General features: G+C 43.8%; 2 protein-coding genes across 2 annotated transcripts; one reads left to right on the top strand and one right to left on the bottom strand.

Annotated features, from left to right (window-relative positions):
• Positions 1 to 380: 380 nt before the first annotated feature.
• Positions 381 to 3,442, bottom strand: NENF (neudesin neurotrophic factor). Its single transcript, XM_053459839.1, has 4 exons — positions 3,258 to 3,442; positions 2,037 to 2,097; positions 1,486 to 1,589; positions 381 to 795 (listed from the first exon to the last, which is right to left on the bottom strand). The coding sequence occupies exons 1-4, from the start codon at positions 3,414 to 3,416 to the stop codon at positions 619 to 621; spliced, it is 501 nt and encodes a 166-aa protein (XP_053315814.1). The 5' UTR covers positions 3,417 to 3,442; the 3' UTR covers positions 381 to 618.
• Positions 3,443 to 4,136: 694 nt separating this feature from the next.
• PACC1 (proton activated chloride channel 1) lies at positions 4,137 to 18,925 on the top strand. The gene is made up of 8 exons (XM_053458716.1): positions 4,137 to 4,332; positions 9,224 to 9,329; positions 9,942 to 10,151; positions 11,339 to 11,493; positions 12,180 to 12,322; positions 17,457 to 17,601; positions 17,971 to 18,078; positions 18,742 to 18,925. Exons 1-8 carry the CDS (start codon positions 4,297 to 4,299, stop codon positions 18,901 to 18,903), a joined length of 1,065 nt encoding a protein of 354 aa, XP_053314691.1. The 5' UTR covers positions 4,137 to 4,296; the 3' UTR covers positions 18,904 to 18,925.
• The last annotated feature ends 1,316 nt before the right edge of the window (positions 18,926 to 20,241 follow it).

Genomic DNA, 20,241 nt, shown 5'->3' with positions numbered 1-20,241 from the left:
AACTGATGTTAGTAAATAACCCTCACGGACATTACGTATCAGCAGCATTTTGCTGAAAATAGTTTGGGTTTTTAAAGCAGGCTGATGGCTGAACAAAACTTCTTTCTAGTATCCACGCTCGTTACAATGATCAGGGAAGCGGTTACTGGGCAGCATGTACACACCGACATAATACATACATACACGGGCTATGAAAAGGTAGATTTTATTATTGTATTCCAAAAATTACGAAAAGACGAAAAGTACCTGGAAACAAAGTTTCTCCCAGAGCATGAAGCCCAGGCCTGATTAGTATCATAAACAGTAATAATGCCCCCTTAAATGCCAGATCTCAGCATTAGAAATCTTTTTTGTGTAGAGCGTGACAAAAAAAACCACTGTTCACTGTAATACAAAATGTTAGACTTTACCAATCAAACACTGAGAAAAACAAAAAAGTGTAAACCGACATCCTCAGTAGTTAGCGTGTAAAGACCAAAGGTCCGTATCTATAAACTCATAATAGAGTAGACAGAAGGTATAGTTCATAACACAAAGAGGGCGATGATGCTGGACGGAGGTCTTCAGCATCTGGGAAGGCAGAAGAAGCCGCTGTGCTGGAGGGGAGGCCCACTTGTGTTAGAATTCATCTTTAATACTAAAGTGTGGTTGGTCTTCAGGTTTAAAATGTGGATTGGGGCTGCCATCCTCGTTCAATATGCGCCGTGCTGTGTATCCAACAATCGGGTATTTCTTCTTATAAACGTTCTCAAAAATATCATCCAAGGAATTCAGCTGCTCTTCGGTGAGGCCGGTCTAATGAGAAGGCAATTAAAATGCGTGAGTTCAACAAATGTATGACACGCTATATGAATAAAATAAATACTCTTAATGTTATCGAGCCATTGAATATAATGTTTCTTTGATTATTCAGTATATTTCACATACATTAGTTGGAATTTTCCAAAGACAGTAATATTATATTGTCTGGCGGAATATTTTCCTGGACCGAGTTAAGCTTTAAGTTACACAATTTAAATTTTTCCACCATTTTTTAACCTGCATCTTATATTCCCAAAGTTAACAAATCTCTATGAAAAATCTGTGAATATCACATACGCAGACATAAAAGTGCTGCGAGTACTTTCATCATCTGCCCTTTAATTACAACGGCCAGTCCACAACAGCCCCTGGGTAAAGGAATAACGCAGAATACTGGGGACGCCCGCAAGCTATGTTAAAGCCGCACTTTACACATAAATGTCTTGGGGGGGGGGTTTCCCCCCAGAAATAAGTAAGTTAATAAACACCTTGCACAATGCCTGATATTATACAAATACAGAATTCATTAGAAGCACTTGCCATTACAGCATTAAAGTGCCAAAGGGCTAATTTATGGACCAAGAAGACACGGGGTGTCCTGCACTGTGGGGACCCCCATTACACCCCTGATTTATCTGCATTCTTGTGACCGCTGGACTTGTTATTCGATATTTAGTTTATTACCGTATCATGAGTGAGGTCTGCGGGGTCCAGGGACATTTTTGCTACAGCTCGCGTGGCATCCCTTCCTGCCAGCGCATTATACGAAGCTCCTTTTCCATAGAACTCTGTTCAGTTGGGAAAAAGGCATTTTAATATCACAAACACATTCAACATCACCGTCAGAGCGATATGTGCTCTTATAACACACAGGGTAGAATTGTCTGATATCACTGTGTATAGGGCGATGGCTGAGCCTAAACGACACCTAACATGTCTCAGACACTAATAATCCAACAGCTTCTAGAAGACAATTACTTTTCAATTAAGTACGTGAAATATGAAAATGAATACAAAGCATTCTATTGACACATAACCACAAATATATCATAATGTAATGAAACATGTGATTAGATCCTACTTCAGATTAAACATTCATTGGCATTTCAGTGAAGTATCTAAGACCTACTTAAATCAAGGGAAATAAATGGAAAAAAAATCCTGATAAATAATGTAAAGAAATAATGTAACGATCAAATCATTCTTTATAAGGAAATGTATTCAGCACAAGTTACCTTTTCCCGCAGACACGTCGAACACGGTTCCTTTTACCGCCAGGTATATGGGATGTCCCTCCTTAAAGCAGGAAAAACATTTGAGAATAAAGGAAATGTTGCGAAACGCGCTGCCACCTTATAATTGCATAAAATGAAATGACTAAATAACAGCGTTGAGTACACTACCACAGCAAAGTGTATAGGGGCATCGGTTTTACTTTGTATCAAATGTCTGTCGACAGCTTCATTGCTGATGTGAGATTATAAAGTAACCCGAACCGTGACAGCAGTCATGAAAAAGAGATGAGGTTTTTGTGCTCAGCAGGGTGCTGTGAGAATCGATCCGACGCGCTGAGCTGTTCAGCAGACCGAAGATCGAAGGTGGGGGTTCCATGCTGGATTTGGAATGCATTGGAAGGACATGAATGCAGAGCTGCCACCGGCCCCAATGTCCAGGAAGGGGCTACCGGGCTAACAAGCAAAAAAGGGCCACTGTGTCAAAACACCAACATGGGACAATGAGGGCGCTGGGGACAGATGGCGGCCACCCCCAACACTTTGCTCTATACAGGAGTACTGGATGTACCCCCCCATGGTGGCCCAAACGCTTGTGTGCTCCCAATATCTGTGTGGGCAGAAGCAGAACCAACGGCTGCTTCGCTTAATAAAGTCAGGAAGTTGGAGCCATAAATGTAAAGGAGATAATTGCTATTTCACTCGCCCATAAACAGAACACCCCGACATGACATTATCTACCGATTACACTCCTGTGTGATTGCCATAGGCGGCTACCTCAACAGCTGGGTGGCAACCCAAAATAACAGAGAGGCCTGGCACGCAGTAAGGAAAAATAACTCGCCAGCCACTAGTTCCCTGACCCACATTTACTCAAACTCCCCCTAAAAATATCCTGCACCGTCTGAAACATCAGCTTTTTGACTCTCACAAGATCTGGGGGACCAAGATGTCCCAGCCCGCCTTGAGAAAGTGTGGCCCCAGAATGAGTGGGGGCCTGGTGTTTCTCTGTGGCCCTGCACTGGCTCCACCCCCCTCCACTGACCCGGATAAAGCTTTTAGCTTGAATAACACCCGAGTATACGGACCCCGGATATAAGGCTGCAACGAACACTATTTATATTGGATGTTACTTGGTCGCATCGCGTTAGCTGCTGTCCCGTAATATCCCCACCGAATGACCTGTAAGACCGAGCCCCGGGATACGGCACTGCTGTCACTTGCCTGCTCCCCGGTGTACCCTGCCAGGTCCTCATCCGTGAAGAGCCGGACTGGCTTATGCTGGGCTGGGGGCGGCTTCACTCTGAGCTCCGCAGACGCCCGGCGGAGCTCCAGCACGCAGAGCACACAGAGAGCTCCCACCACAGCGCTGCGCGGGGACATGCCGGACACAACTTCCGGGGGGCGGATCCCGGCGTGCCAAACCTCAGCCCCGCCCACCCGCGCTAACCACTTCGCTGCCGAGATGTATTGTGTGGCGACGCATCCAGTGCAATGACAGACATGCTTAGCATGCATTTGCTTTACGGCTTCGCGTTTTTTCCTAAGTCTATATGTCCGGTAAACCCCAGCTACTCGCATACCGGGCCTGCATTAACCCCCTCACTGCCAGAAGAGACTGGCTTGGTTAATAAATGGGTAAAACATAAACAAATATATACATTTCAAGGCAAATTCATCATACGTAGGAAACCAACTTAAGACACTCTCTTGGCTTTGAATGGATGTAGATGAGAGTTGTAGTCACCTGAAGGGATTGGTGAAGAAGTATGTCTAGCATCAGTCACCGTGGAAACAAAATGATTGTTCCCGCTGATTGGATAATCCCCTTGGTTGCCATAGTAATAACACCAATTTTTCCAACTTTTCATACCTAATCCCGAGTGTCCCCGGCAGTGTCAGGCCACCTATTTATTATTCACTCAGGTAAACATGTAATGAGTTAATATGGGGCGGGGATCACTGAGACATTAACCGTCAGACTGGAATGCTCTACAGATAACATGTAACGGGAATAGTTGCATTCACTGCGTGTGTCAAAAGTTAGGGGACGAGCTATTGGACTACATTTCCCAGCATCCTCCGTGGGCGGGGGCCGCTCTGTGAGGTGCGCACGCAGCTGTGCCTGCTGTCTGGAGTGAGCACGGGACCCCTGAAACCGCAGGACTCCGGAGCATCCTGCAGGACAGTCTGCACGCATCCTGTGCCCTCCTGGAGAAGAGCAGCCGGCAGCCTCACACTCGGCCCCCGCCTGCCCCGAGCCATGATCAGGAAGGAGATCTCCAGATCCTACCAGGAGGTATTAGTTCGTGCAGATCCAGTGTGCAGTAGGTGGCTACAGGTTACATGGTGGGGATCCCGGTACATCTAGTGTGGGGGGGGGGGTAGCATGATGTCAGGTGGGGTGATCCTTCCTGTGTAGTGATGATGTCATACCCAGATGTGATCCGAAACTGCCTTCCTTTGAAAAAGTATCAAGGCGATCTGTGACAAGTGATACCTCCTCTACTGGTAATCTACTAGCTGCCCCAGGCGCTGCCAGGAGGGGTAACTATCTAATAACAAGAGCTTTTAATCTCTCCAAGGATTCTAGTTTTTATCAGAGGCAGTGAGGATCTTGTTGATCCCTTAGGGATCCTCTGTGTGTTCTGTGAATGTTTGACAGCTCTCTGTCCAGAGAGTTAAAGGGCATGGAGAGGGTTAACTGTCTGGATGGTTCACAGGAAGATTATTTTAAAGATAATATTCTGATAGTATGACGTATATAATGTATATAATGTATATAACGTGCACTGTGCTATATGTGTTATAAGAGTGATGGGATGTGTGCTCTGATGGTATGCTCCACGCTGTACACTGTATAATGTGTAAAGGAAATGACCAGCTCAGATGATCTGGCTCCAGACACAGACTGTTTTGATAACGGTGATCTTGTTAAACCCTTTTATTCACATACTTTCTCAGGGGCAGGCAATCTCTGGAACCCCAGCTGCCGAGCACTACAACTCCCAGCATGCACAACTGTTGACAGATTGACTATGCAGAGAATTGTAGTCCTCAAACGCCTATGGAGCGTCCGTGCAAGCAGCTTCCCTCTGTCTGATGGCTTAACATTCCCGTCACATTCAGCAGGTTGGAGTGTTGGGTAACCTGTGTGTTTGCTCAGTCTACAACTCTCATGACCACCAGCCAGCAGCAGGGTGGGCATGCTAATGGAAGCTGTCGACTGCTCAGGGTGAGAGTAATGGGAGCTGTAATCCATAGATTGCTGAAAAGGTCCAGATTGCGAGTGCCATTCAGGTCTACAGAACCAAATATGCCGCTTTTTTTCTTTTTCTCAAATTATGTTTTTTGGGGGCCTTTTTATTAACTGAAATGACATCTTTCCAGCGCGGCCCTCAGAAGCCCACTATTCTTGCCAGGAACTTTGTGAGAAAGTGCTATAAGACTAGATTGGAAGCTCACCGGCCGAGTCCCCATTGAAGATCTATGCACGTTTCTATTCTATAGGCATGTTTAGCACCTATTTTAGTGTTTTTAGCCCTAAAAAATGCCCTTCTGTTTTCTGTAAATCCTGACCTTTAGTCTGTGGATGGAACGGTTATTTTGTAACCAGAGTTTGCTCGGCTTTAGACACTTTTCCTCCAGTCCGTGCTCTTCATTAATTTTCACCCAAACATAACACATATCCCACGTGACAAACTGCCCCCCCCCAGGACCCCACCGGCTGCCCCCCTGCCTTCATCTTCTGTTACTAAACTAGCAGAGAACTGACGGGAAGGAACTCTGAGACTCTTTAGAATCCCAGGTAAAATCTTCTTAAAATTTAGACGTAAATCTTCAGGAAGCTAATATTTTAAAGATATTACAGCAGTAGTGAGTAAAAATCGCCTGTCCTCACTACAGGAGGGGTCGTCAAATTTTTCTCCCCAACAATACTAACATACTCAACATGCACACATTGACGCAGACACACAGACGCGCACGCACATTGAGAGACACACAGGCTTTGCTGGCTCTGGGCAGCCCTTCCGCTCTCTTGGGGCCCTCACACTATGGCTGTGTCTGGGGACTGAGACTCCATCAGAGTGTGAGTGCGGCCTGCAAGTATGCAGTCGGGGGGGGGGGGTTGTAGGAGCTGACATTTGAGACCCTCCATCGCACCAGTCATTGTACCGTTTGACAGCCCCCAAAACCTTAGGAGCCAGACAGGGATTTCTGGTCGCCATGGCTACCTGGTGCCTTAGGGTTTGTCGAGCCCTGCACTATAGCCACCCTGCATCGGAGGAAACATCAGCTCCAGCTCTGTGTGTCGGGGGCTTCACGAAATGGGTTTCCATGGCCGAGCAGCCGCATGCAAGCAGAAGATCGTCTGGGTTTGGACAGGAAGATGCCGCTTACCAGAATGCGTAGCGACTTTGGTGGCAATGCTTTGCTTCCAACTTTTTGGGAACAGTTTGGGGAAGACCCTTTTCTATTCCAGCATGTCTGTGCCCCAGCGCACAAAGCGAGCTCCATAAAGACATGGTTGGATGGGTTTGGTTGGAAGAACTTGACCGGCCGGACAGAGCCCCAACCTCGACCCCATCGAACACGTTTGGGATGAACTGGGATGAGCCGGGCGTCTCGTCCAACATCAGTGTCTGACCTCACAAATGGATGAATGGGCAAAAATTCCCACAGAAACTCTCCAAAATCTTGTGGAAATTCTTCCCAGAATAGGGGAAGCTGTTACAGCTGCAAATAGGGGGTCAACTACGTATTAATGCCCATGATTTTGAAATTGGAAAGCAGACAGGTTAGAAGAACCGAATGTTTGTAATCTGTTTCTAATATTATTTTTTACGTTCCATAATATATCCGCACGTCAGTAAATATAACTTGTAATACTGATCAGTCAGCACAGGAGTGCCAGTTTCTGCCCCCTATCTGCCTACATACATAAAACTCTTGTACAAAGAATTGTACACCCTTGGCATTGTAATGGTTAAAGGAGCAGCGGAGATCAGAAAAGCTCGAGGGGTAAAAGTATCGAAAGGGAATTGATGGGTTTGGATAACGGAAGACCCCCGTGATCAACGCCTTTCCTCCCCAGAGCAGGATAGACCCTAGAGAGCTGCAGCAAGGTGTATATCCTAACAAGAGTACAGAATTGGGTTCTGGGACAATAATAAATGTATTAGTATTTTTATAATATATTTTGTATTATATGTATTATACCAAAGCAGCCGGAACCATATTAATTCACATGATATTTTATTAGAGGAATCCTGGGAGTTGTAGTTCACCTGCAGGGTTGTCCGTTTCTGAGCGCTGTTATAGGCTGTGAAAGATCAGCTGAGCATCATGAGAATTGTAGTCTATGAAAAGCTGAGAGTAGGGTCAGATGGCTCCTATATGCTTATAGCTCTGCCCTGCATGTTAAGTTCCCTGCTGGCTTCTTCCTCCCCGTGAGGTTTCCCACTTCCTCCAGGCTAAGAATATTCAGCATTTGCTGTGTCAGCCGTTATCCGAAATCCGCAGTGTTTCCTACACAGCGGGAGTTCGATTTGCCAGCTTTGTCAACACAATTAAGATTTCACTGGATGATAGCGGCTTTTTCTGCTTTGATTCTTTGTTCCGTCTCTGCCAACATTCTATTTCTATTCCTTTGTGCCACAGATTTGTATAATTAGAATTCTATTATTACTAATAACCTTTATTTGTTAAGCGCTATCGTTCTATGCAGTAAATCCTACTGTTCCTAATTTCGCAATTATTCAAAATAATAAATTGATATTGAGCTAATTTACTACGGGCGTTACATTGATTCATGAAATAAAATATTCCTGATTGACTGTGGATCATGGAGCTCAGCGTTAAGGGAAATAGTAAAATGACACTATGGCCATCATGCACTGTGTAGTCCCTATTTTTTGGTGTTCCCCTTGCAAATACAGAAGCCCCCTTATATGTATTTGCCCCTTTCCCCACCCCTCAGCTATACTTACGTCCAATCAGCTCCAGCGCTGGCTCGGCGAATGCTTTTCAGGGCCCCATGCATTGATTTCAGTGGGAGCGGAGCAGCTTCCTGCATCTGATTGGCTGCTCAAGCTTGGTGGAATCTTTCCTGGCATGAAATAAAACCCATCCCATAATAATCTCATGGCACATTGCTGCCTCTGTGGATAATGTGATTGTGGTTGAGAATAGTCCGTCGTTCTGGTTTAGAGACAATCACATCTAACGAAAAGTATTTTTGCACCGCGTGTGCATAATGCCATAATTATACCCCGGAGCTTTTGGGATGAAGCACAGCTGGGTTTCCATGGCTCTTTCTACAATAATTCCTTTAGAATCCCGCATTCATTGGCAATGGTGGATTTCTGCTGCATGCTCGTCAAAGGTGGCATCGCCATGTATTCTCTTGCTGAGGTGGGCTTCCGTGGTGCAAGATCTTCTCGAGGCGGAGAAGAACATCTATACGCTCATAGAGAAAAAAAAATATGAACAGTATTTATTGCTTCATAAACGGATATAACACAAAACATGGCAGGGAAGACAGCAGCACCTGACGCGTTTAACTCATAGGGGCGCTTCATAGACATCATGATGTGTAAGCTTGCGAGCAGGGCCCTCTTTGCCTATTCAGTTTGTGTTAGCTCTATAATAATAATAATTATATCCCTTTATACTTGTGTGAGCCTTTCTGCCTGTTGGTGCTTCTTTTCCATGGTGGTCTAGTAAGGGAATAGGGATCTGGGGTCACTAGCGCAGATCTCTTGGTGCCCTCCCTTGTGAGGCTGCTCATTCTTGTTCTTGTTTATATTGAAAACATCATTCAAACATTCACAGTGTGGGATGAAAAAAGTATGTGAACGCCCTAGGCTAATGACTTCAACAAAAGCTAATTGGAGTCAGGAGTTAGCAAATCTGGAGTTTAATCAATGAAACGGGATTGGAGGTATGTTTGCTATTATTGAGAAGCATCTGCTGATGGACACAGGCCTGGACACATAATTGAGGGGACAATTAATTCCCAAGTTTATCAAGGTAGCAGGACATTGTATCTGTCTATACTTGTGATGTAGATTAGATCACATTTTATGAACAAATAATGCCAACAACAACAGGTAATGTCAAAGTGGTTCACTTACATTTTATTGGAAAAAGGGAGAGAGAGACTTGCTGATATCTCATATTTTGTACAGCTGAGTGACGACACAGAGCAAGGACCAGGGGATCAAGCGATCATTGAGGACATGGAGGAGGAAGAGGAGGAAGAGGAGGATGATAAGATGTCTTCTGTGCTGCCAGGTAAGAGCCAGTTGACAATGCTAGTTTTTGCAGCTGTATATTTGTATGTGTTGTTGCTCTGCTATCTTAGCCCGATACACAAACACTACTTATCGTACTGCCTTGTGGCAAATAATAGAATGGCTCAGTCTTAATCACACAGCCAGACACTCAGACCAAATAAAAGTCTATGTAGGAAGGAACTTCATTAGCATTGCCATAAAGCATCAGCTCAGTGTGGTGATTGAACCGGGAAAGTCACCCAACATATCACATGACTGACAACAATGGCACCCTCCAGGCCTGAGATTAATGCCTTAATTGCTGTATATAGCGCTGGGGGGTTATTACTATATATAGCGCTGAGGAGGCTGTTACTGTATATAGCGCTGGGGGGTTATTACTATATATAGCGCTGAGGAGGCTGTTACTGTATATAGCGCTGGGGGTTGTTACTATATATAGCGCTGAGGAGGCTGTTATTATATATAGCGCTGGGGGTTGTTACTCTATACAGCAATATTTCTTCTTTGACTTTGCTGGGATGATTGGAAACCTTACATTTTCTCCTAAGCTAAATACTGTGACTCTGAGTCTGCGATTTGCTCCTTTATTTTTTGTTTGGTTTTCCAGACCAAGAGCCGGGTCGATACAGTCCTTCGGTGCGATTCAGCCGGACGTGCCTGAAGAATGTTTTCTCCGTGCTGTTAATCTTTGTGTATTTGTTGCTGATGGCGGTGGCCGTGTTTCTGGTGTATCAAACAATTACTGACTTCAGGGAGAAGCTGAAGCATCCAGTCATGTCCGTGTCGTACAAAGAGGTCGACGTGTATGACGCGCCTGGTGAGTTGTCCTTGGTTGTAAGATCCCTAAACTGTGCTGCTCGACACAATGCCCCGGTGTTCCTTATCCTGTTGTACAGCGCTGCAGAATATGAAGGCGCTGTAAAAATAATAAATAATAATATAGAAAGACAGGACACCGTTAACTGCTAATTAATCACATATATCTATGCGGTTGCCTGTCTCTGGATAGGACTTCCAGCAAAAATGCAGCAGACAGGACACCAGTGCCACGGAAGGTACCGGACACATCATCATTATTAGCCCCTGCATGAGCCATTAATTGCCTATGTAGACTGCGCTAGTCGTAGTGAGCGACCATACTGGAAGTGCTAGCGTTGTTCCTGGACTCTCTGAGAATAGCTACAGAGTATGAGCCTCTTAACGCCAGAGGTGCTTTACGGTCACCTAGTTCTTCGGTAAAGTGCACCAGTTACCATATAGATTCCACTTATGGATTAGAGCGCTAAACGCTATATTTTTCATGCTCTGTTATTGGAAGGCGGACCCCCTTTGGTGAGATTGGGCTTTATCTTTTTGAAAGGGCGCCCCCGCGGTGAACGTGTTATGGACTCTTATTACTTGCCTTGATCCTCTCCTTTTGTGCGATGTCTTTATCCTCCTCTTTCGGGCAGTAGGTGTATTGATGCGTTGGCTGAACTCCATGTGACTCTGTACACCTGATAGGGCGGTGATACTTAATCTGTCTCTATTGCTTGGCAGCAGGGATCTCTGTTAATTATTTATATGTGATTGTGAGCTCAGTGGGTCACCCTGCATTACTGCAGCTCGCTCATCCCTTAAGAGACAGGTGAGTTTATACACTGAAGGGAGAGCTGTGTTTCAGCTCCTTGACCTCACCAAACATTATGCTGCAAGTAGGTGCTAGTCCGGCCCTGTATAATGTATAGCTAAATCAGATTTCTTCAGTCTTATTGACCTATACATTATGCAGGGCCAGCTCAGCCCTTCTTACTGGAGAAACCTGCCAATGAATATAAACTACAACTTTCCTGCTGTATGTAATTTATCTTTACATACATACATACATACATACAGCAGTAAAAGTTAATTATTGTAAATAATGAGTCATATAAAAAGTAACCGTCAAATTCTACGTTTCTGCTGAGAATTGACTGCTTCGGCTGATTTTTGTTCATTCTTTTCTTCGTTTGTCTCGTGTCCCAGGTATCGCCCTCTATCCAGGAAAAGCTCGGCTTCTGAGCTGCGAGCATCACCTCTACGATCACATCCCGCCTCTGATAAACCCCGGCCAACCTGCGGAGAATAAATGCGTTACCCAGAAGATCAACTACACGGACCCTTTCACCAACCAGACCATGGTAAGGAGGAGAACTTTCTACGAGTAGCAGCCGCCAAAGTGCAAACATTGAGAGAAAAACTTTAAAAATGTGTTTTTTAACCATTACATTAAATTTCTGTTCTTTAAAGAAAAATACTGTCTCCAGCAATGTGCCATTCTGCTTGTGGCTGACAATCCCAAAATGTCCAGTAGAGGGCAGTGTCACTCGACTAAAATAAAGTTAGCATTTTTGCATCAGAGTTAATGAATTTGATTTGAAAATCTAAGTTTATTTTTATTGAAACTATTTATACATTCTCCCTCAAAACAAATAAAGGGAAACTAGAATGATATCTATCCTGAATAACAAGGCTATCATGGAGAAAAAGTTTGTGTATATAAAAATCTGTATAGTTTTTGTAACAAATGAATTTTTGTTGCATTTTTTTTATACCTTTTCATTGGGACAACATAGAAAAAAGGTGTAAAGTTACATACGTTTTCAGGATCACGGAAGTCTCTTTATCAGATGGAATGATGGGCAAATTGGTTCTGTTGGAAGTTGCTGGTTAGTGTATATATAAAGTAGATTTCCGAACAGCCCTGAATTGCATTGGTTTTGTGGTTAAAAGAGTAGTTCTCACTTTGGTCGTTTAGACCCCTAAAGTCCAGCGTTACGATAACGGAGCACAATCAGCTGGTGAGCTTTCCTTTCTTGTCTTGCAGAAGAGCGCCTTAGTCGTCCAAGGTCCTCGTGACGTGAGAAAGCGGGAGCTGGTCTTCCTCCAGTTCCACGTAAATGAAACCAAACAGGATTTCAGCGCCATCGATTACCTGCTCTTCTCCTCGTACACCAAGTTCTTAAAAAGGCAAGTGCTGGGAATGTAATCATTAGCGGCATTATCCCCCCGATGAGATTACGCTAGCAAATTACTACATGGAGATTTTTCTTTGTAGAGCGGCTGTGATTTCCCCTCTATGCCACTTTGTGAGTTAATGACGGGTACCGGTCTCCTCTCTCCAAACCATCCTTATACTCCTGTAACTAGAAATCCGTAACGTGTTCTTTACAGTCCGTGCTCCATGTGCATGGAGCTTTATTATCGGCATTAGCTTCATCGGTGTTAGACCCCAGCCTTCCCTAGGTTCCTGATGTTTTAGTGTATGGCCTATGCCATTAGATATATCATCTATCCGTACAGTGGATATAATGTAATATCACCTGACTTAGAGGCTTCTGAAGATTTGGCGGTTAAGGGCAGGAGAATGTGGCAGCCCGTAACAGAAGCCATTTCAGTCCTCCAGCATGGCGCCGGGGTAAAATAACTAGGATAATACTTTAATGGTTCAGAGGTCCGCAGCTAGGGAAGGAGAAGTCATCCTCCAGAAGCTACACTAAGCCATTAAAAATCAGCGGCCATGGGCTCCCTGCACGGAGGAAAGAAGGTCAGGGCGACTTGAAGCCTATCACACTTGCCATTGGTGGCCATAAGAGGCATTAAGGCTGCTTGGCTGTACGAAGGGCCGGGGTGACCCTTGCTCTAAGATGGTTTGTTCTGTATCGATGGGTTATTCTCCTTACTGTTCGTCTTCCTACAACGACCCCGATGCGGAGAGACCTTCACTGTCCAAGGAGAAAACCCAGCAAAGAGAAAATATAACACCAAGAATACGAAGATATTTCACTGGAAAGCGTCTTAACGACGGAGTATAAACTGGTTCCGATCTGTAAACATACATAGAGAACTCATTAGATGAATTACTACATGTGTGCGCATTGATCTATTCTAATTAAATATCCGCTGATCAATGAGCCTATGTCAGCGAGAGAATAGATCCCAGGCTTCAGCGGGGAAAAAAACAGGCATGAAGTGTAAAAAGCGGCATTCTGCTCCATGCGGTGTTTTTAGGGGAGATTTAATGCTTTTTACAGCTTCAGGTGTAACACATCCCAATTTTTACTGCTTGGAAAATATTACTTTAATCTGCTCTCTGGGAATAATGTCAATATATCTGCTGCAATGGTAAAATGCATACGTCTTACATCTACAGAGGGTGGCAGATAAACAGAATAGCCTCCCATCAGAAGTGGTAGAAGCTAATACAGTAAGGGAATTTAAACTTGCGTGGCGTCAAATTCTATGTTAATAAATATGATAAAACCAGGTTTTTGTCAACACGACCTATATTACTGTATACAGCGCTGGGGAGGTTATATTACTGTATACAGCGCTGGGGGGTATATTACCGTATACAGCGCTGGGGGGTATATTACCGTATACAGCGCTGGGGGGTTATATTACTGTATACAGCGCTGGGGGGTATATTACCGTATACAGCGCTGGGGGGTATATTACCGTATACAGCGCTGGGGGGGTATATTACTGTATACAGCGCTGGGGAGGTTATATTACTGTATACAGCGCTGGGGAGGTTATATTACTAGAAACAAAAACTGTCTGCGCTTCTTACCCTAATAAAGTTGGCAACAAATACATAAACATAATATAAATGAGAGGTTTTGGTTATATGAATTGGCCAAAGCATAATTAAGCTCACCCGCCACGTCAAGGCACACTCTCAATAGGGTGAGAACCTACTCTCACCTCCTACATAGTGGGCACACAAAGCAGCTTAATTATGCTTTGGCCAATTCATATAACCAAAACCTCTCATTTATATTATGTTTATGTATTTGTTGCCAACTTTATTAGGGTAAGAAGCGCAGACAGTTTTTGTTTCTTGTATACATTGTACAGCCAATACACTGTTTCTTGCAGCATGCTTACACCTGTTTGGTAGGCCTCGTATTATACATTTGTATTATTTGAGCCTGTGACTAGCTTAGCGCACCGACATTTTTTCTTTTCCCTGTTTGCACATATTTGAGGTTGTTGGCTCCTCATCAGTCTGGTTGCAGCTTGCTGTCCAGGGGTTAATAGGGAGGAGGTTTAATTGCACCTCCCCCAACACATTAATAAGGTTTTGGTAGCAGTATAAACTGCTTTGTGTGCCCACTATGTAGGAGGTGAGAGTAGGTTCTCACCCTATTGAGAGTGTGCCTTGACGTGGCGGGTGAGCTTAATTATGCTTTGGCCAATTCATATAACCAAAACCTCTCATTTATATTATGTTTATGTATTTGTTGCCAACTTTATTAGGGTAAGAAGCGCAGACAGTTTTTGTTTCTTGTATACATTGTACAGCCAATACACTGTTTCTTGCAGCATGCTTACACCTGTTTGGTAGGCCTCGTATTATACATTTGTATTATTTGAGCCTGTGACTAGCTTAGCGCACCGACATTTTTTCTTTTCCCTGTTTGCACATATTTGAGGTTGTTGGCTCCTCATCAGTCTGGTTGCAGCTTGCTGTCCAGGGGTTAATAGGGAGGAGGTTTAATTGCACCTCCCCCAACACATTAATAAGGTTTTGGTAGCAGTATAAACTGCTTTGTGTGCCCACTATGTAGGAGGTGAGAGTAGGTTCTCACCCTATTGAGAGTGTGCCTTGACGTGGCGGGTGAGCTTAATTATGCTTTGGCCAATTCATATAACCAAAACCTCTCATTTATATTATGTTTATGTATTTGTTGCCAACTTTATTAGGGTAAGAAGCGCAGACAGTTTTTGTTTCTTGTATACATTGTACAGCCAATACACTGTTTCTTGCAGCATGCTTACACCTGTTTGGTAGGCCTCGTATTATACATTTGTATTATTTGAGCCTGTGACTAGCTTAGCGCACCGACATTTTTTCTTTTCCCTGTTTGCACATATTTGAGGTTGTTGGCTCCTCATCAGTCTGGTTGCAGCTTGCTGTCCAGGGGTTAATAGGGAGGAGGTTTAATTGCACCTCCCCCAACACATTAATAAGGTTTTGGTAGCAGTATAAACTGCTTTGTGTGCCCACTATGTAGGAGGTGAGAGTAGGTTCTCACCCTATTGAGAGTGTGCCTTGACGTGGCGGGTGAGCTTAATTATGCTTTGGCCAATTCATATAACCAAAACCTCTCATTTATATTATGTTTATGTATTTGTTGCCAACTTTATTAGGGTAAGAAGCGCAGACAGTTTTTGTTTCTTGTATACATTGTACAGCCAATACACTGTTTCTTGCAGCATGCTTACACCTGTTTGGTAGGCCACGTATTATACATTTGTATTATTTGAGCCTGTGACTAGCTTAGCGCACCGACATTTTTTCTTTTCCCTGTTTGCACATATTTGAGGTTGTTGGCTCCTCATCAGTCTGGTTGCAGCTTGCTGTCCAGGGGTTAATAGGGAGGAGGTTTAATTGCACCTCCCCCAACACATTAATAAGGTTTTGGTAGCAGTATAAACTGCTTTGTGTGCCCACTATGTAGGAGGTGAGAGTAGGTTCTCACCCTATTGAGAGTGTGCCTTGACGTGGCGGGTGAGCTTAATTATGCTTTGGCCAATTCATATAACCAAAACCTCTCATTTATATTATGTTTATGTATTTGTTGCCAACTTTATTAGGGTAAGAAGCGCAGACAGTTTTTGTTTCTTGTATACATTGTACAGCCAATACACTGTTTCTTGCAGCATGCTTACACCTGTTTGGTAGGCCTCGTATTATACATTTGTATTATTTGAGCCTGTGACTAGCTTAGCGCACCGACATTTTTTCTTTTCCCTGTTTGCACATATTTGAGGTTGTTGGCTCCTCATCAGTCTGGTTGCAGCTTGCTGTCCAGGGGTTAATAGGGAGGAGGTTTAATTGCACCTCCCCCAACACATTAATAAGGTTTTGGTAGCAGTATAAACTGCTTTGTGTGCCCACTATGTAGGAGATGAGAGTAGGTTCTCACCCTATTGAGAGTGTGCCTTGACGTGGCGGGTGAGCTTAATTATGCTTTGGCCAATTCATATAACCAAAACCTCTCATTTATATTATGTTTATGTATTTGTTGCCAACTTTATTAGGGTAAGAAGCGCAGACAGTTTTTGTTTCTTGTATACATTGTACAGCCAATACACTGTTTCTTGCAGCATGCTTACACCTGTTTGGTAGGCCTCGTATTATACATTTGTATTATTTGAGCCTGTGACTAGCTTAGCGCACCGACATTTTTTCTTTTCCCTGTTTGCACATATTTGAGGTTATATTACTGTATACAGCGCTGGGGGGGTTATATTACTGTATACAGCACTGGGGAGGTTATATTACTGTATACAGCGCTGGTGGGGGGTATATTACTGTATACAGCGCTGGGGGTTATATTACTGTATACAGCACTGGGGGGGTTATATTACTGTATACAGCGCTGGGGAGGTTATATTACTGTATACAGCGCTGGTGGGGGGTATATTACTGTATACAGCGCTGGGGGGGTATATTACTGTATACAGCGCTGGTGGGGGGTATATTACTGTATACAGCGCTGGGGGTTATATTACTGTATACAGCGCTGGGGGGGTTATATTACTGTATACAGCGCTGGGGAGGTTATATTACTGTATACAGCGCTGGTGGGGGGTATATTACTGTATACAGCGCTGGGGGGGTATATTACTGTATAGAGCACTGGTGGGGGTATATTACTGTATGCAGCGCTGGTGGGTATATTACTGTATACAGCACCGGGGTTAATGCTCAAGGAGAATTTTATTCCCCCCCCTATCATGCTTTAAATACTACACACATAAGATTCTATTATAATGACGGTATGAAAGTGCGGTTCCTTTATCTGGGGGATTACACTTGATGTATTTACACTTTATTATATGTGCGTCACCGGACGAGCGTGTGGATATTTTACGCATGTTTATATATACATACATGCGTACATTATATAGGAATGTGTGTTTCTGTAATCCAGACCTTCCTTTCCTCTGTTTTCTGTTCACTTTGTAAATGACAGTCGGCTTTTATCGTCTCGCGTCGTTTTGTACCATGCGCTGCTTTCTTCCCATGCTTTTCGAGTGGCGTTTTCTGGACATGCGCGTAAAAGGCATGTTGTTTATTTTTCCTGCGCAGTTCCAACCAGACGAAGTTCATGCAGGACTGCGAAGGCTCCTTCTCCAGCTGGAAGTTCTCTGGAGGGTTTCGCACCTGGGTTAAAATGTCCCTGGTAAAAACAACCGAGGAAGACGGAAGTGAATCAGTGGAATTCAGGCAAGAAGTAAGAGAGAATCCAGAAATCCTTGCTTCCTTTATTTGGTGTGAATGGCTAGTTACGAAATATCTATTATATATACATATTATATTTATAAGATATATCTATATATATATATATATAATAAATCCACAGAGTATAATTAAGTGAAATGGAAATTGTTGGTCTTTAATAAGAATTTGGTGAGTAGCATCGCTGGGGCAAGACGGAATCTTATAAGCTTTCCAGACCTCAGCGGTCCCTTTTTTATATTCGGTTTACGTCTAAAGAAGGAACCATTGAGTCCTTGAACGCTTGCATGACCATTTGGCCAATAAAAGGCATCACAAATGTCTTAATGCTCATTAAAAATCTGTAATCATTAACTCTTTCCAGACCAGCGTTGTGAACTACATCGATCGAAGACCCGTAGCAGAAAAGGGGGACCAGTTATTTTTTGTGGTGTTCGAATGGAAGGATCCTTATATCCAAGAAATTCAGGACGTGAGTGTGGGTTACGCTCCCTAAACGTCGATCGCGGACAGGGTTTTGACTTCTGTGTACTAAATGCTACCTGCGGGAGAGTATTTCATACACGGCCCAGTAAAAAAAAGACGCTGCGTGAGAGTCCGTTATTAGCCGGGGTGGAATTTTTTAATTTAACATCACGGCCCCTAATCCGGGTTATTGCACCCAGCACTGTCCTTTGGGTAGAAAAGTCTCTACGACTGATCTTTGCTGCCAGGGTTGAACCGATGGACTCCGGCATCCCCTCGTGATTATTTATTATTCGATTATATTCCACAGCTCTGTACAATGGGGTTTACTGACATAGGAAAGAACCTCGGGGCGGCGTCCCCTACACGTTTGGTATCCTAAGCATGAGGGCCAACAAGTAAAATAAAATTCTAAACTCAGAATAACTTGCTCAAAAAATGAATTCCATGACTTCAGAAAATATATAAGGCTGGATATGATGTGGTTAATGCCGCAGCCACACAAGAATTACAGCTACTACAGAGAATGAGGAAATATGCTTAAAAATAGTTTTTTTTTTTTTTAGTGAATAGAGAAATACTTGAATGTATATATAAATACCTATAATCTGCATGTGAATAAGGAACGCGTGATGTAAGATGCTGGAGTCTTATTCCCTTCTCTCTGCAGATAATCACTGCCAACCCGTGGAGTATGATAGCCCTGCTGTGCGGGGTATTTCTGGTCTTATTCAAAGCGGCAGACTTTGCCAAACTCAGCGTTAAGTGGATGATTAAACTACGAAAGAGACACCTGAAGAAGAGAGTCCGGGAACTCAACCACATCAGCTGAGGCGGCGTATTACCGGGCAGACCGCCGGAGCGCCGGCTGAAAGAACAGACGCAGCTCCGGTTGAGGTTTCCGTCTCACTCCCCGTAACCGCGCTTAGAACCCGCGGGATTCCGTGTCAAATACTTGAATGAAGTTTCAAGAAAAACATTGCTAGATCAGGACAGCGTAGATGGTTACGACCCAGTGTTCCAACGCCAGAATATCTCCGTTATTTGTAAATACAAGAAAGTCTTTCGTGTCGCAGAAGACGTTACGTCGGGTTCCGACATCACCGGGCGATACGATGGAGGACGCGAGCCGTATCCCAGGGCTTGTCTGTACAGAGAAGGACTTCCAAGTCATGGCAGCTGCAGCCATCCTGGATTACAGTAAAACAGTGTTTGAGAAGAAAACAAAAACTAACCCCCCCCAAAAAGGGAAAAAAGCTGTTAATGTGAAAAATCCCTGGGAAAAACTGGATCACATTTGGACCTTGAATTTTATTTTTTGTATTAAAAGGATATATGTAATTAAAACCACAGTCATCATTGTGGTTTCTCTTCTGACTGTCATTAACGTGTTTCGTTCACCTTGCAATGTGTCGTTTTTGCATAATTAAAGGTGCTGTTCCACCTAACCCAAGTGGAGTAACACTTTGGGGTATCCAAATACAGCCAAAACATATTAATCCCCTGTGCTTTTAAATGCCCACACCTTTGCTAGAAATATTTTTTTAATCAAGTAAAATTTTGCCCCATTCTCATTTTATTATTCTGCCTTAAAAGACACAAAACCTTCTTAATTACTTGTATTCTTCCCCATTAAACCTTGAAACGGGTCTCCTAATGTTTACCTGCATAACATTAAAAAGGTATAAGCGGAACAGCACCTTTAAATTCCCCCACCACCTGCTGCAGCCCAGAAAAACACTAGTTTATTATATATGTTATTATCTACGTTAGTATTTTTACAGGGCAGCTTAGTGGAAAGGGGTGTATGCGTAGTTACGGGGCTCCGGCCCCAGCACTAGTTAAGGAACTAAGTAAAGGGACCTCATACCTTCTACTATGGGTTGAACTTTGCATTTAACACATTTTACACCACAACAGAAGCACTTGATGATGCAAGTAATAGCAAAAACTATGGGACCCGTCAAAAAACCTGCGGGTGCAGTCGGTCAGACAATGTACCTGCGGGGCCCGGTATTTCCATGCACTCACGCAAAGCTGCCTTTACGTCACGTCACATGACTCTGCTCCGTCCCGAGAAGAGACGCTATGTGCAAGCAACGCAAAGGCAGCCTTGCGTGAGTGCGCGGGAAATCTGAAGTTTAGGTAAGGGGATGGGGGAGTTTGGTTT

The sequence above is a fragment of the Spea bombifrons genome, chromosome 3 (genome assembly GCF_027358695.1).
Source record: "Spea bombifrons isolate aSpeBom1 chromosome 3, aSpeBom1.2.pri, whole genome shotgun sequence".
Taxonomy (NCBI): domain Eukaryota; kingdom Metazoa; phylum Chordata; class Amphibia; order Anura; family Pelobatidae; genus Spea; species Spea bombifrons.
Note: the sequence above shows the minus strand (reverse complement) of the source record. Positions and strands in the feature narration are given on the sequence as shown.